At 40.9% G+C, this 17,429-nt stretch overlaps 1 protein-coding gene across 1 annotated transcript; it reads right to left on the bottom strand.

Moving 5' to 3' along the window:
• Positions 1–1,570: 1,570 nt before the first annotated feature.
• Positions 1,571–11,656, bottom strand: LOC125426686 (pepsin A-like). The gene is made up of 9 exons (XM_048485298.1): positions 11,569–11,656; positions 10,660–10,816; positions 9,716–9,833; positions 9,152–9,270; positions 6,897–7,096; positions 5,442–5,558; positions 4,699–4,843; positions 3,014–3,112; positions 1,571–1,803 (listed from the first exon to the last, which is right to left on the bottom strand). The coding sequence occupies exons 1-9, from the start codon at positions 11,622–11,624 to the stop codon at positions 1,651–1,653; spliced, it is 1,164 nt and encodes a 387-aa protein (XP_048341255.1). The 5' UTR covers positions 11,625–11,656; the 3' UTR covers positions 1,571–1,650.
• Positions 11,657–17,429: the final 5,773 nt, after the last annotated feature.

The following is a 17,429-nucleotide window of genomic DNA, read 5'->3' as shown; positions in this document are numbered from 1 at the left end:
ATAGGGAAGTACAATTTGGTGAGGGTGTTAAGAAATTTGTTAATGATTCCTAACATCTTTCCTAGAACAAACCCACACTATGATGTAGATAAGCTTTAGCAAAGCCTCTGTTGCAGTTCTTCAGATCTGTCTAGTGCCACAGTAACAATCTACCAGCTGTCTTCTGCTCCAAAACTTCCCCTGAACCTATTTCCGACTTTTAAATATTTACAATGTCCCTTATATCTAAGAGTTGACTCACCGTGACATGCCTTGATACTCAGCTTTGGATTTGATTTGATTTTCATTGAAAGGCATTTTGTTTTGAGGTGACTTGAAGGCTTTCTGGGGTGTTTGATTTATGATTACTATTTCATACATACATGACATCTCTTAGAGAATCATGTATGTGTGAACTTAGCTGAACTTTAATATGCTGTAAGGTGTCAATGAACTCCCAAATTAATGGTTTGTTACATTTGGGGGGGGGGGTGTATAAAGCTTTGTGTCTGTGTATATTACAATTCAGTGAACATTTCAGTTTGAAAGAGACAGTTTTGTTTTCATGAACCAAAGCTTACGTCACATTAATTTAGCATGTATTTAATCAAAAATGTTAATTTTAAAACAGAAGTGTTCAAAATGTACTATTTTTAATAAAGAATTTCTACAAGGGATAATCTTTTGTGAAGACCAACATGGATTCCTGCTTGGAAACTGTGATCAGAGACCTTTCTTTAGCCTATTTTTTGTGTGGAGACTTTGTGAAGATCAGAGATCCTCAGAACTTTGACTGAGGAAGCCCTTGGTTGTCAGGAAAAATAACAGAAGTCTCTCAAAATGTTTCAAAGCCCAAAGCAAAATGAAGTATTTCGAACAGCTGGATCAAAGTTAAGCTTGACTATTGTTACTGTGCCACTGACTGTTTAATAGTCCAACTCCATAGTCAATTTATACTGGTTAGAGGGCCATCCCCCAGGACATCCTACTCTGGTGTACCCTGAAGATTGCCCATGTCTAGGCATGACTTTGGCATGGCACCAGTGGAGCAACACAGCAACACAATGCTGCTTCAGAACCCATATTTGAGAGAGCTCAAATATCATAGTAGTGTGCCATCATTGCTGCATGTGGACTGGCTCCTTGCATATATGACTGACGTGATGAGCACAGTTGATTCCACTCCATGATTGTTGGATGGTGATATCATCTTAGACTTGGGTGGCATTGCTATACAACTTTATCTCTCTTTTTCGCTTTTGAGTAGCTACAGCATGTCAATTAAGCTACACAAACGTTATGCTATCATCAATGGACCTTTATTGTAGAAGGATAGCTTTGCTCACTTATTTGGAAACAGTAATTCAGCAAACAAATCCCCAGTGTTTTGTGCTTAAGATATTAGACAGAACTTCAAAGTGAACAACACAGACTTAGGGAAGTTGGAAAAAAGGTAAAACATGTAGGGACTTTACAGATGCCCAGTCAGACAGCTCAGTATTTAGGCAGTGAGAAATACACAACAACAATTTCATTTGCTTTTATAGTATTTTATTCTGTGGTTCTTGGTGTTAGGGCTTAAGGGGGGGGGGGAGTATACTGACAAAATATAATCCTAAAGAAATAATGATTGTCCTTAAGGAATTGTTTTGCCAATGGATGTGGTGGTGTTTATGCCACAGGGGCCAGGCCAACCTGGTTGTTTGCTCTGTCAAAAACACAGTAGTACTCGCGGATGAAGACATCTCCAAGGATCCAAAGTTCACCAGAGGAAGTGGGAATGTCAATGCTCTGAAAGCCACTTGTACAGTAGCCTTGTTGGTTCTGAAATAAGAAATAACAAGACACATGTGTGGATTATACATGCCAATAGCACTGCTTGAGTTGATTTACTAGCAAGGGGATGCCTGGGCAGAGTGTCTACATGGCATTCGATTAGCATTATTGCACTATTTTGCACTGTATGGTTAAGCATGGTCATCACATGCATGATGAACTAGTAACCAATCAGATACTTTACTTCCACATATCAGAGACAAACTATGGCCAATTATGCACAATGTGTCTGCTGCGCGATGGGGACAAATGTCCATTGCAGTAAGATTTCCGATACAAGTCTATTTCCTCAAGCCTTGCTTTCACTTTTTATCTTCCTTGCAGCAAGCGAGAGCACTTCTAGCGCAAATTTAATTTTGCTTTAGTGCCAGAATGGGCAGATGGGCCAGTGAGCACTGCTTTGCCCTGGACATCTTCCTTCCACCCCCAACCAGCTTCCTAGCACCACCTTTCCCAGACCCTCACAGCCATCCATGCCTCCCCCTTGCCACTGTTCCATGTTGCTGGCCCTTGCTTCTCTATGTGCTTATATCGAGATTTCAATGTAAGCCAGTTTCTTTCTGGCTCCAGCTCACCCCCACCTCCCTGGCTCTGCTTCCACTCTCCCTGATGATCTGTAGGGGCTTTAAAAAACTTTATTTGAAACAAGTATTTTTTTTTAAAGCAAGCCTTTCTCTTGCTGCTGCAGCAGTGGCAACGGCAGCAGTGAGAGAGAGAGGGAGAGTATGTATAGGGAAGGAAGGGGACAGAATATCAGTAGAATTAAGAGAAGCAGCAAAATGAAAGGTTTGTTGAGATTAGTAAACTGATGCGAGGCAGGCACTGGGCAGAGAAATGTAAGGAGATCACACTTCAGTCCCACCACACAGCTACCATCCCCAAGGTAAGCTTTCCTTTAGTAATGGACCTATGTTTGAGCCACAGTCAAATGTGTTGTTTATGGGTTATTTTAATTCTGCAACCTCAAATCTTTTTTTAAAAAAGCAAACACTCTTCTGAAGCACTGTGATAGCTGGAGCATGCTATAGGACCAAATCACTTCACATGTCCAAATCACATTATGTGTGAGAAAAATGTTTACACTTGGATTATGAGGTAGTGGAATGCCTCAGTGAAATTGCTTGTTTTACCCCTGTCAGGGATCAGATTCCAGTTAGGACTGGCCAGAAATCCAGGCATGATGATGCTGGCTCCTTACCTGGATAACATAGGCACTAGGAGGCAGAGGGAACTCAATGCCGTTGATGGTGAATATGATGTTAGGCAGGTTGCTTATGGAGTTGCAGTTGACCATGTACTGGTGTGGAATGGAAAGGATGGAGAACAGAGATTAGTCATAAAATGCTTTGCCTTGATCACAAAGTTCAACTGTAATACATAGAGTATACATTATCCCAACTTGCAAGGACTTTAGTTAGGATGGTAATGATTTCTGAAATCAGTGGGACTTAGACTGAAACTATACCCACAGCTTTCATGACAAGTCTTTTCTCTCTTTGGTGAGGAGACTCATCTTGGAAGTCAAAGCATAACCCCAGGGCATTTTAGCTTAGAATCATAGAATCATAGAGTTGGAAGAGACCACAAGGGCCATCAAGTCCAACCCCCTGCAATGCAGGAACACACAATCAAAGCACTCCCGACATATGCTGATCCAGCCTTTGTTTAAAAACCTCCAAAGAAGGAGACTCCACCACTCTCCGAGGCAGTGAATTCCACTGTCAAACAACTCTGATGGTCAGGAAGTTCTTCCTAATGTTTAGGTGGAATCCCTTTTCTTTCACCTTGAATCCATTACTCCGTGTCCTGGTCTCTGAGGCAGCAGAAAACAAGCTTGCTCCCTCTTCGACATGACATTTCTTCAAATATTTAAATATGGTTATCATGTCACCCCTTAACCTTCGCTTCTCCAGACTAAACATCTCCAGCTCCCTAAGCCTCTCTTTGTAGGGCATGGACTCCAGACCCTTTACCATTTTGGTTGCCCTCCTCTGGACCCGCTCCAGCCAGTCAATATCCCTCCCGAACTGCGGTGCCCAGAACTGTACACAATATTCCAGGTGAGGTCTAACCAATACAGAATAGAGAGGTAGAATTACATCCCTCGATCTTGAAACTATGCTCCTATTGATACAACCCAGAATCACATTGGCTTTCTTTACAACAGTATTGCAAGTCTTGGTTCAGTATTAGCAAGTCTGTATCCCAGTCCTATTTAATGAAAGGAGGCAATATCCTTAACAGTAGCTAAGCCATTTGCAACTTTTTGCAGAATGAAAGGGAGGTATGCCACAAAGGCTGTTCTCATGTTTGCCATTTTGTGTTCCTTTTTATGTATGCATATATTAGTGATGCATGGACTTTCTTGTTCTAGAGCACTTAAATAGAGGAATACAAGCAGCTGCCTTTCACATAGCAAAAACAGGTTGAAAAGCTTTACATTAAAAGTTATGTCCCTAGCTGAAGAGTTAAAAGGACATTTTTCTAGCAACAACATATCCTGCTGGAGGGCAGACATCTGATTCCCCCCACGTTAGCAAAAGTGTAACTGCTGCATTTTTATTTTCTCAAATCCCCAATTGTCTAGGCAAGCCCTTACAGATATTTCAAAAACCACATAGTTTCATATACATTTTCTGTCAGCCACTAATAGGAGCTTCTTTGCACTTTGGAAAAATTGATAGGAAGACAAGTGTTAAAAGGCAATCACAAACTTGCCATTCCTGTTCATATCCTAATTCCTCATGATCCAGCTGTAGCCAGTGTGGGGTAAGTGCTAAACAAATTCAGGCTAGCCATCAAAAATGGGGTTCAACCATCACTCTCCCTGCGTTTGTGTCTGAGCCTTGAGTACCTGTGGAAGTGTGTCCTTCATTTTCTTACCTCACCATTGGAGGACTGACTGGCACCAATGTAGTACTGAAGGTTAGAGATGCCATTAGCAGGACCAGCCAACATGGAGGTACCGGTATCAACAATAGCTTGGCAGCCACCAGAACAAGCGATCGCCTGGCCATTCATGGTGATGCTGAAGAGAACACAGGTTAGTGTACAACCAGAGAACAGCTTTAATCTTACTTGCCACAAAGAAAACATGAAGAAATTGAGGACAAATGTTCCCTGTGTTCTCAGTATCTACTAAAAAAAATTTCCCCCCGAAGATCAACTACTTTCTTCTTCCATTAACAAGAGCTGCTTCCTCCAACTGTGAAGGATTCCACCTGTTGGTAATTGAGAGTAAAAACTTTGAAGGCCATTGCAGTGTAGAGGTCACTAATGTCATTGAGGCTTATAAATAGCCTTTTACCTGGTAGCCTGGGTCAAGCAAGAATAGTTCCAGGCGCCATTTACTCCGGGTACGCCTCTGTACATAACTATTAAATCAGTTTATGTTTCCTGGTGGAGACATGCCCTAAAATATAGGTATATGCTGGCAGAGAGTAAAAACATCTGTGGGCTACTAATTTTTGCAGATTTATTTGAAAGGCTGACAAGTTGACAAGTTGTCCTCTTCTCTTCTTTCATGATAACATCTTATCTCTCTCCCTGAGCCTTTCTGTGCACCGTATTCTTGATGACATCCAAATTAACCTGGGAGGTGTCTCAAGGTTAGCAGGTTTGCTTACCTGTCCACAGTAATCTGCCAGTAGGACTCAGAAGAAAGAGGTATCCAGTTGAGACTTCCAGAATAGTAAGAGGAATCAATACCACCAAACATCACAAAACTCCCACTCTGGTCATCACTGAGAAAGGAAAGCAGAAGTCAGTCATGGGAAAGGGGCAGGTATAGTGGATTAGAGCTAAAGTTGTGAACTGAAAGAATGTTCCAAGTTTCAGTTCAGTCATGAACTCTATCCCTGCACCTTATATGGGGTTAGTATTCACCCACTTGACAGGATTGTGCTCCGAAGATGGTTGAGATAAAGATAAATGACATGCTATGAGCACTTAAACTACTATATAAATATTCCATATTCCATAGAAGTTTACATTGTAAGTTAAAGAGTACCAAATAAAGAGGCTTGGTGGAAAGATTCCTTTGGAAAACCATAGGGAAAACAGGGTGAGATGGCCGGTGCTAGAGTTTATGACAGTTATAGTTCATTGCACAGACACTGATGTTTCTAAATTTCAAACCTTCTTTTCCCGAGGTCTTCAAGAATTTCAGAAATGAAGGAAGAAGCACCATTTGATATACTATCTAGTTCTGAAATGTACAGGCCTCCTCAGTGCCCGAGGGGGAAAAACTGGCACCTGAGGCAAAATGGCGTCCATGCCCCCCCTGCACCCAACATGCCTCACTTATTTTTAAAAGTTAAAAGAGCAGCCTGCTGTGGGCTGCAGGGGCTACTCTAGGCCGCGGGAGCAGCCTGAGGGGATGGGTGGGGAGCAATTCTCCACACCCAGGCCTGTGCCCGGGGCATTTATCCCCCCCCCGCCCCATGACATCCCCCCCCGCCCCATGACATGGGCCTCCTCAGTCCTCATGTTTCCTTTATATGTATGAGATGGAGCTCCTAATCACCAGCATCTATACTGATCTCCAGCCAATTAGCAAGGATCTACTAATTTCCTGTGTCTTCCATCAATATTTTGCCATTTTAAGAGCAGGGACATACATATAACAGCAGAAGGATCAAACTGCAAGTGTGGGCTTCACTCTAGTCTAAATACTTTTCTTTCCTTCGGTGAATCAGGAAAAACAGTCCTGCAAGTTTTCCCAGGAAGTTTTAACGGACTCCAGAGTTGGAATGGACTCCGAAGTTGCCTAGTTTAGTTCTTTGTCCTTCTCAACAGCCCTATACTTAAAGAATGCTTCAAACAGTATTGTGTTGATGTATTGACTGGTGAGAAATCTGGTCTGCATCTCAGCATTTCAATATGATGATTGCTGCTTGTTTTCCTCCCTAAATGCAGTATATTTAAAATGGTTATCTGATCCAAATCCAAGCCTGTGCCATTAGTACAAATTCCCTTGCTACTGTATCTCTAAAAATACAGGCAATATTCATAGTCTCTGTTCAGTAACCATACTTATTTTAGCCCCTTCCCAAAGAGATGCGCAGCTAACCCAGACTTACGAGCTCAGGTAGACGGAAAAGAGATCCTGGGACACCAAGCCCTCACTCATCATGTTGTCAAAAACAGGTGTGGCTCCGGAAGAGGAGATGCTGGGATAGGCCAGACCCAGGATGCCATCAAAGGGAGAGTAATAGAGGAAGGAACCTGGCTCAGTCTCACTCAGGCCAAAGATCTGGTTGGTAACCTCAATGCTTCCCACCTAAGTGAAAGCGTAGGGACAATCAGACACAAGATGAAGCTCAAACAACAGCATGTTGTGTGGTTACCAAAAGACAGACTAACTGTTTGTAAGTTTTCCTGGTTTGCTCAGGATAATCCTATCTCAGACACTAAGGATGGTTGCTCAGGTTAGTATTTGATTAACCTGACCATCAAGGAATACCAAAGTCACTATGTAGAGACATGAAATAGCAAATCACATCTGAATGTCTCTTAGCTTGAAAACCCTATGAGGTCACCATATGTCAGTTGTGATTTGATGGCAAAAAAAAAAGTTTTCCTGAGTGGGAGCCCATTTTTTCAGATGCAGAAGGCACCCCAAGACTATTGTTCTGACAACAAAAGACTAATCTAGTTACTCCTTTAAAATGATGAAGCTTGAAGAAAAAAAAAATCTAAGCCCTAGTTGATGATGCATATCTGTGTGTGTGTGGGGGGGGGGGGACGACAACAGAAGTCGGTACTTTTGTGATACAAACAAGAAAACAAAGCACATTATAGAAGAAGAGTTTGGATCCCCTCTTTCTCTCCTGCAGGAGACTCAAAGGGGCTTACAATCTCCTTGCCCTTCCCCCCTCACAACAAACACCCTGTGAGGTAGGTGGGGCTGAGAGAGCTCCAAGAAGCTGTGACTAGCCCAAGGTCACCCAGCTGGCGTGTGTGGGAGTGTACAGGCTAATCTGAATTCCCCAGATAAACCTCCACAGCTCAGGCGGCAGAGCTGGGAAACCCAGTTCCTCCAAATTAGATACATGAGCTCTTAAACACCTACGCCACTGCTGCTCACTTTCATCTTCTATAATGTGGTAATTAAAATATGAGGCATGTGCTGCAAGTCCACCATTTAAAAGCTCATCTCAACCCAGAACATGTTACAAATAACTTTCTTTAGGCCTCTTCCACACGTGCAGAACAATGCACCTTTAATCCACTTTCAGTTCACTTTAAAGAATAGCAAAATCCACTTTTAAACAATTGTGAAAGTGGATTGAAAGTGCATTATTCTACATTTGCGGAAGGGGCCATAGTTAAGCAATTCTCGATTTGGTCAATTCCTGGATGGAAAACTTAAAAAAAACAACTATGCATGCTGCCTTCAGTTCAATAATGAAAGAAAAGCAAGATATGCATTCAATAATTCAGTGAACTGCCCTGAAGATAAAGACTGATGTACAAAGATGTGGACATGCAGTTAACAGCCAATAGATTAATTGATTCATTTTTCTTAGTCATATAATTTGTATATTTTAATTGCAGAATACTCGATCCATTGGGTCAACATCAAGATACCTTATCTCATTTACTGTGGTGTAATTTAGGATAATTGCCAAAGTACAATAGATTTCTCTCTCTAATTTCAGAGAATCAATTCTACATTAATGTATCTGCTATGGAATCTTCACATGTTGCAAAGGATGCTGGAAAATATTCCAGGGCATATACCAGCTAGGCTACCAGGCTTGGTAGGTCTTGTGGACCTTATTGCTATTCTGCATGAACCTAAAGCATACTCTTTTATATACAGGCTGTTATGGATGCTCATTGGATTGGTAGAAGCGGGCAATTTGATCATGATTACTGACTTTCTCATTGTGGTACGTCAGTAAGTTCTCCTGGAATACAGTTTGGAAACCACGACTCTAGAGTCCCAAATAGAATAAAAGAAACATGGGATGACTGAGAGGTTTGCTCTTCTGTCCAATATGATGTGAGGGCACATGTTGCATACCAGGTCTGTAAAACTTTGACTACATAAACTGAATGCAGCCCACTGGTCATATATAAAAACTCATCAGGATCTTTATAATTATCCAGTTTTACCGCTTGCTGGGGACTCTCAAAACAACATGACCTGGCAAGACAGAAGCCAGAGATGACTTCACTTTGGTGGGTCACAGGATGTGCAACCCTAGAATGTGCTCAGTATTTAAGATCCAAATTGAACATAATTTTGCTTCTCACATCATTCATATACATTCATACTTATGTAGCTTCCCAAGGACTATTATTGTTTCTGTTTCCTTTATCAGCTTACCTGAACAGTGTCATATGCTAGGAATCCAGTCATGCTCCCAGTGCCATATGTGACAGAGAGACTCGTGCTAGTGGCCTGGTAGGTGGAAGATTGCTGGGGATTGAAGCGGTTGTGGTTGGCTGCAAGTGAAACAAGTGAGTTCATAATAATGTTCAATGTGTAAAAAAAGATGTGCTGAAACTCAAGGTGACTCAAAGAAATTGCCTTTGATGTGAAAACTCTGTCCCCTAACCTCAGTTGCAAGCAAACTGCCTGTCACTGTCAGGGGAAAGCACCTTGGAAAGGTTCAGTGAAATGCTCTTCTTCAGCCAGTACAACAGATATTAAGATATATAGCTCTTAATGTCTCCTTTGGTTACCTCCACAAGGCTTGTTGGACTGATACAACCTGTGCTTCCATTTCCTGAAAGATAGCCTACTCAGGCACCTAGTCATGACTAGTGTCAGTACTGGCCTTTCTGTTTTCCATGTCTACTTGTATATGCATGGCAAGGGAAATAGTTATACATAAGAAATAAAGGATAAGTCAATTTTTTTCCAGGCAGAATGTTAGATGCTACTTACAGCAAGCTGAACTAGAGCAGTACACAGAGGGGACCCACAGATTGGAGGAGCCAGTGTCAAAGAGGACAACGAACTGCTGTGGTGGAGTACCAATTTCAATGTTGCCAATGTATTCAATCTGTGAGGGCAAAAAAATGGGTCACTAGTATACATCATTGGTATCAAGCTATCCCCCCAGAGGGTGTGAGACTGAAGACTGAGTGATATTTTATTTCAGAGAGATATATGAATCCATTCCTCTTTCCTTTGTAGCAAAAAGGTTTTGCAGGGTTTTGTACTGTTTCAAAAAACTGCAGAACCTGTTTGACCAAAAGTGACAATGAGACAAAACATATGTGCATAACAAATACTGTCTGTCCCCAGTCCAGCTGTAAACATCTGGCTTATTGCTTTTGAGCCACCAGATCAGGGTGTCATCAGTTACGCTGAGCCTGTGCTGGTGTTATCCTGGCATTGTTTAGGAGCTGCTGGACTAATATCTGCTTATGATGTTCTGCCCCCGTCTCACTCTGAAACTCTCTGAGTTCAGTATGTGTGGAACTATGAAAGAAGGAGTAAACAAAAACAATTTGGGACTCATATTCCAAATGCTATTCTGAACTAAATTAACTCTTCAATTGGAATTTAAGAATGGTCTTTTGTAGGGGAATGCTGACTACACAAACATCAGTGAACGATAGATTTGACTCTATACTAGTGGAGAATCCAAAGATAGTTAACAAAGAGTGTGGATTATTGCAAAGGAAGAGTTGGGTTGATTGATTTCTGAGTTATTTGGAAAAGATTGGGGGTTGACTCTATCAAATGTCCCTTTCTAAAATGAATGGACAGTCATGCACCAGCATGGAGCATTGCTCAGGTCCCTCTCCCCAAACCACTGAATCTCAATATGCCCAGGAGAGTAGCATATTCTTTGAGATGTATTTCCTAATGAGAATACTTACATCCATGTAATTCTCCAAGGGCTCGGCAGCGTTGGCGTTGGCTTGGCTGGGGAAGTACTTTGAGCCCAAGTTGTAAGGATGCTTCTCAAGGAATTTTTCCAGCAGCCCATGTTCTTTAAGGCTTTGCCTCAGGGACTTCCCCTTCTTCAGAGGAATTCTGAGCAGCAAAGTGGTGGTGTGGGGGGGGGGGGGGAAGAGAAGGGGAAAAGAATTATCTGTTACTGAAGATTTTTCAAATTAAATTTTTCTTTTCAGATTCTCATTATTTACATTGCAGTAGACCTTGGAGATCCAGGTTAATCATTGTTTCACACTTCATACATTGAAAGTTGCCAGGTATGGCCACCAGATGGGTGAGTAGGTTTGCCAGATGCAGGCTGAGAAACTTCTGGAGGTTTCACAGTGTAGCCTGGGGAGTGGGGACCAATGTCATAGAGTCCAGCTCCAAAGCATCTATTTTCTTCAGGGGAACTGATCCCTATGGTCTGAAGATCAGCTGTAATTTTGGGAGATTCCCCAAACCTGGAGGCTGGCATTCCTACATGCACCTTATGGAGTGAACTCTGATTCATGAGGTGGTATGCTGGTATAAATTTTTTTGTTAGTTTCTAAAGTGCCACTGGACTGCGGTTGACTTTGTTTAATAGGGTATTCAGGTGTACAGAAACAAGTCAATTTATATCGTAAATATTTATGTGAAAGACAGAATATAGTGGGTGAAAAAAATGCCATCTTCAAGTTGAAGACAGAAAAAAAGATGCTCAGCAAGGCTTTATAGCTTGCTCAGCATCACAAATAGAAAATTTGCCCAAAGATATGGTTTTCATGAAATTTAAATATTGAGTTGATATTTCTGATAATGATGATCCTTTTTGTCTTTAAAGAAAAAACCCAGCGTCCAATACTTACTTGGTCACCAGGCACTGAGAGAGTGCCACCAGGCCCAGAAGCAGAAGCCACTTCATGATTTCTTCTTTATCCCCAAGCCGTTGAAGAAAATGAAGAATGGATCCCAAATGTACAGTAGTAATGGACTGCTGCTCTTTATATACAATTAGCTCCTTGTGTTCTTGAGTCCGATAAGAAATGTAAACCTTCCTGATAAGGTTTTTTTAATGTCCTTAAAGTAAAGTCTTGGAAAAAAATTTTCCAAGTTCATCCATCTTTTGTTTGCATTAAGACCATGATCTGAAAGGCTTGCCAAATGACATTTATTTGTGATCGCAAAATGACACAGAAGTCCAGTAACTCCTTAAAGACTAAAATTTATTTATTTATTTGTTTGTTGTATGATATGGCATCTTGCCAGAACATATTGGTAACAGGACACCAAGACAATATGTCTCAAATCTTGTAATTTGTGTGAATCTTTTATACAATGTACTTTTTGACTTTGGAACATAACAGTATACAAACATTCTTTCTAAAAGTGAAATTGCAAGGAATAATGTAATGTTCATTGTATGTAATAGTCTTCAGATTTTTTTGTGACCCAGGACTTGGAAGTTTCACACAATACATGGTTGTACATTCATCCTAGCTCCTCAGACTAAAGTGACCCAGCTAAAAATGTTACACATACTTTTCTTTGACAATAGTAGAAAAACTGCACAGAAGCAATTCTTGGGGAAAGACTCATACCCATCTGTTTTTAGTTGAGTGAAAGGATCATTGTGATTGAGGCAACTATAGAAGTAAATGTCTGCTTGTGGTGTCTTTATTATATATTTGTAACTCATCTTTCCCTGATAAGGTTAAGGTGGCTTATATAAGGATAGTACTTGCAGACAAGAAAATCATACATATCAACATAATAATTAACACTTAAAGCAGCAGCCCATATAAAAATTCCCCTAATAAAATAATAAAAAGTATGTTGAAACAATACTGTCTTACTTGCTTGAAAGAAAGAAAGAAAGAAAGAAAGAAAGAAAGAAAGAAAGAAAGAAAGAAAGAAAGAAAGAAAGAAAGAAAGAAAGAAAGAAAGAAAGAAAGAAAGAAAGAAAGAAAGGCTCATTCTGCACATGCAGAATAATGCACTTTCAAACTGCTTTCAGTGCTCTTTGAAGCTGTGCGGAATAGCAAAATCCACTTGCAAACAATTGTGAAAGTGGTTTGAAAACACATTATTTTGTGTGTGCGGGAGGGGAGAAAGAAAGAAAGAAAGAAAGAAAGAAAGAAAGAAAGAAAGAAAGAAAGAAAGAAAGAAAGAAAGAAAGAAAGAAAGAAAGAAAGAAAGAATATTTTAGAACATTCCATTGGCAACCCATTTCAAAACTGGACCAATGACTGAATATGCCCTGGGTAATCAGTGTTTCCTGAGGGAAGGCCCTAAAAGGAGAACTGTTGTGGAGACTGAACCTGGTTCACTCACTAACTGAGATTGAGATGGTGCTTTGGTGATATGGATCCCAAGCTGCGGAGGGGCTTTAAGGGGATAAAACCAGCAGCTTTAATTGAGCCCAGAAACAAGTTGACAGTCAATCCTAGAAACTTTGGCTCAGTACCCATATACTACTTTTTTTTAATTAGGGGGAAGCCCCAGTTGCAAAGGATCATTTTAAGGACTCTGTTTTTTATGCCTGGTCTTCATATTTTCCCACCACTCAAATGTTTTCACAAGAAAAATGCAATTTCCACTGGCCAACAGGAAATACAGGAAATAGAGTTGCATTGTACAAAATGGTTTACAAAGTTGTCTGGATAAATGCTAAGGGATTGTAAGTATATAAGGGAATATATATACTTCTGTATGCAGTATATCTTAAGAAGGATCCTACTATGTAATTTTGCACTGTTTAATGGGTCATGTTAATACTTATGCTTTGCTTTAGTACTGTCTTTTATAGTTCTGGTTGGTTCCAGACTTCTACAATCCTAATCCTATTGCATTATTTATTAAATGTTCCATCACATTGATTGTACTGACTTATTCTGTGTAATCCACCTCAAGTCCCTATGACTATAAATAATGCAAATAAATAAATAACAATAAATATCTGGAATGTGGTGGTGTCCTTGAGAGTTATCACAGCATGCCAGTGACATCACCATTGTTGAGTATCACTACTGTTTGTGCTTGCCATTTTATGAAGTTTCTCAACATTTTCTATTACCTTTATTCTGGAAGGTCAAGCCCTTTCTGTTCCACTTCATTTTATATTTCTGGCCTACCTTTCAAACTGGTATGTTTAAAAATATGCAGGCTGTCAAGTCCCTATAGGAGTCCAGGTGTTGTATTGTCGAAGGCTTTCACGGCCGGAATCACTTGGGTGCTGTGTGGTTTCCGGGCTGTATGGCCGTGTTCTAGCAGCATTCTCTCCTGACGTTTCGCCTGCATCTGTGGCTGGCATCTTCAGAGGATCCTCTGAAGATGCCAGCCACAGATGCAGGCGAAACGTCAGGAGAGAATGCTGCTAGAACACGGCCATACAGCCCGGATACCACACAACACCCAAGTCCAGGTGTTATTTTGCTGCCCACTGAATCCATTACAGGGAAGTCACATTTTCTTATGTTCAAACCATCATCTTCAGTTTTTGGGAAACCATGATTTCCACCTTTTGTTTCATGGCATAATTGTTGCATTTGTGTGTATACTTAGCAGGCAGCAATAATGCTCAGGCAGCTTCACATTTTTTGTTGTATGCCTAAGACTTTATCAAGTGTATCTAGACATGTAGAGTGTAAATGTAAAGTGAACAAGTGTTCAGGAACACTTGTAGCATAGAGGTTCTCACTGTCAGAGAGCTGAAGTTGACTTATTCCTGTGTTAGGCAGAAAGCGTGGATTTGCTGCTGTGTAATATCCGAAACTACTGTTATCGTTAACCTAGCCGGAGGATGACGGGGCTGTGAAGTTACAAATCTCTCCTGTTCTGAAAAGACTAGGAGCCATTCTATTTTTCACATCCATGTGGAATATTTACCCCATCCAAAAAGAAGCAAAGAAGTGTCTCCCACAGCAGCAATTGTTCAGTAACATTGCCCCTTTCGCTCCTTGAGCAGAGCCACAGTGCTGTTGATTTTTTGCATTGCCATATGCCCATGCGATGCCCTGGCTCTGAGGGGTTCCTGCTAGGGCTGGAGTGAAAATTTCATCAGCCAGACAGTATGATTATGGCCTACCCTTCTGGTTCTCCTGGCACTGGATAAGGCTACTGACTTGAACTGCTTGGAAAGTGGGGAGTGAGATTGTTTATCTACAGAGGCCTTCAATTCCAGGACTTTGTGAGCTGACAACAGAATTTACTTTCTCATTAATGCTATCGGGATCCTGAACTGCTAGGGGCAAGCAAACATCAAGACCGTAATGATAATGTCCATGGGGCCAGGAAAAAAAATGGTTGGAGGTGACCTTTATATTGATCTGATATTGCCAAGATGTCCTATTAAAGCATATTTGTTCTTTTATCTTAGATGGAAATAGCATGAAGTTAAATATTATTTGAAAGACTATCAGCTATTGCCTGGTACTTTGTATGGCTTGTTAGTGGAGACAATTTAACTTTCCCAGTTGCTGCTACCCTCTCTATGTCACCACTACTCAAGAGTCAATGGTGAGGGATGAAGGCTGGGCCCCCCACTCCAACTGCTGCACAGATGTCTTGGTTATCATTTCCCTTTCTGATGCTGCTGCAGATGCCACCACAGCTTGAGAGGCAGTGGTGAGGAACAGAAGCTTTGGGGTTTTGGTTCCAGTTAGTATACAACATTGGACAACCCTGCTTTGACATCCCTGTGTGCCCTCTTGAAAGAGTAAATAAGGAAATGTGGGTGCAGAAAAACCAAGCTTGTTGGCAGGGGGGTGTTGTTGATTTGTGTTGAATTAGCCACTTCCCCCCTTGTGTTTTGAAAAATTCTTTTAGGAGCAGCTGATAAAAAAGTTAAAGCATGTTAGCTTCAGATATGAAGGGCCCCCCTTTCCCTAAAATATGAACTGCTCATCCTTCGCCTTCAGTCAGCTCCCTTTTAAGCAAGGCAGTACACCAGCACGCAAATAGAGTTGTTCTCTATCTTGTTTAATCACTGCAAAGTATTGTAATTTCCCCCTCTGTTTCTCATTGCAAACATACAGTATTTTAGCTATGTTCTGGGTTAAATAGGTTTCTCTGTGTTAAAAGCCAACCATCATCCAGTACATGTATCTCTGAGAAAATGCACTGAGTTCCAAATACCTGCCTTATTGTCCCCTACCACCAATCCTAGACTTCTGTCAAGGGTCCTGGGATCACTAAGACTGTCCTATTTGTAAACTGGCATCACCCCAAATCCCCAGATATTTCCCAAACTGGAGCTGGTAACCCTATATACACCTAGATTAAGAATGTGTCTGATGATCTGCCAATCAAGTTGTTCTGTAGAGCTGTCACACTCAGATTAAAATATCAATGACACACCAAAGAAGCATCCTACATGCTCTCCTATTTGCTGTAGTATTGATTCATGTTGCTTAAGACACATTCATTTTCTCAGGGCTATCTATATTATGACTTCTTTATGACCTCTGAGTATGCACAAGCCTGGTTTGCCTTCTTTTTTCCTCTACAGTCCTTTCCTCCCATTTAAAAATCAAGATAGGTGTATTTACCATCTCATTCACTTTGAGAACTAGGCTACAATCCCAGCAGCAGACACAAGGCCAAAATCAAGTAATCTCTTAACTATTATTTGACAAACTAAATGTATTGAACTCCTATCTTTTGTTTTGCATGACCCACAGCAGTAAAGGAAAGGTAAATAAACAGCTTTATTACAGGCAGCAAAACTATTTTCCCAAAGAGCTCTTGAATCTGTGTCCTTAAAGACCTTAACAGTGGCTGGTGGAAAGTGTTACATCTAAAGCAAATCAAGTTTGTGCCACATGATAAAGGTGAACATTGTAGCATACTGTTGCTCATATGATAAAGCCACAAGATAAAGGTGCACATTATAGCATACTGCTACTGGTATGAGTGTCTAAGAATTTAACTCCTTCAGTGTCAAATAAATGCTATACAGTGAACTGAGAGACACATTCAGAAGGCAGCTTTTCACACTCTTCAGAGTGGCATTGTAGCATAACAAGCTTGAATGCAGGTTAAAGCCTAAAGCCACTGAATGTGCACCAGGAGACCAGCTATGCAGACTGCACAGCATACAATGGTTCTGATCAGTCTGGCAGAAAAGCTGCAGATCGGTGTGGGTTGCAGCATAATGAAATTATTCACAAGTAAGATGTTTATTCGGTACAGAAAGATACACAGGTAATTAAAGACAATAATATCACCAATTTTTTTTGCAATGATCATCTTTATTGTAAACTTAACAGTGATTGTGTTGAATGCTGCATCTTTAACCTCTGCACAATTTTGGTAATGTTAAGGGAGAGGGGAAGATAAGTATGAAGTTTTGTCAAGTGTAGACTAAACACAATCTTAGCAACCCAGCTTGCATTACTACTTTCCAATGGACATTCCAAAACTCAATGAATTCCTACAGGCATTGGGAAAAAAATAATGCCTGTTCCCTTTAGCATGTATTCATAATACCTCGCTTGCATGAGCTGTCCAGCAAGCCCACAACTGGACGTTACTAACTTTTTCTGCCAGCAGTGTTCCAGTGCCTTTAATGCTTACGCAGCTGCCAGAAATTTAACAGGTGAGGCTCTCCTTGTTACTTCAATTCAGTGTTGGGGAAAGCTTAATCTGTTAATTTTCTGCTTGTTCTATAATAAAGGCAAAGTTGCCAAAAAAAACAAAAAAAACCCCAAGCCAACCAACCACCAGGAAG

This window comes from Sphaerodactylus townsendi, linkage group LG02 (genome assembly GCF_021028975.2).
Source record: "Sphaerodactylus townsendi isolate TG3544 linkage group LG02, MPM_Stown_v2.3, whole genome shotgun sequence".
In the NCBI taxonomy this organism is placed as follows: Eukaryota; Metazoa; Chordata; class Lepidosauria; order Squamata; family Sphaerodactylidae; genus Sphaerodactylus; species Sphaerodactylus townsendi.
This window is presented reverse-complemented; position numbering and strand designations above follow the sequence as displayed.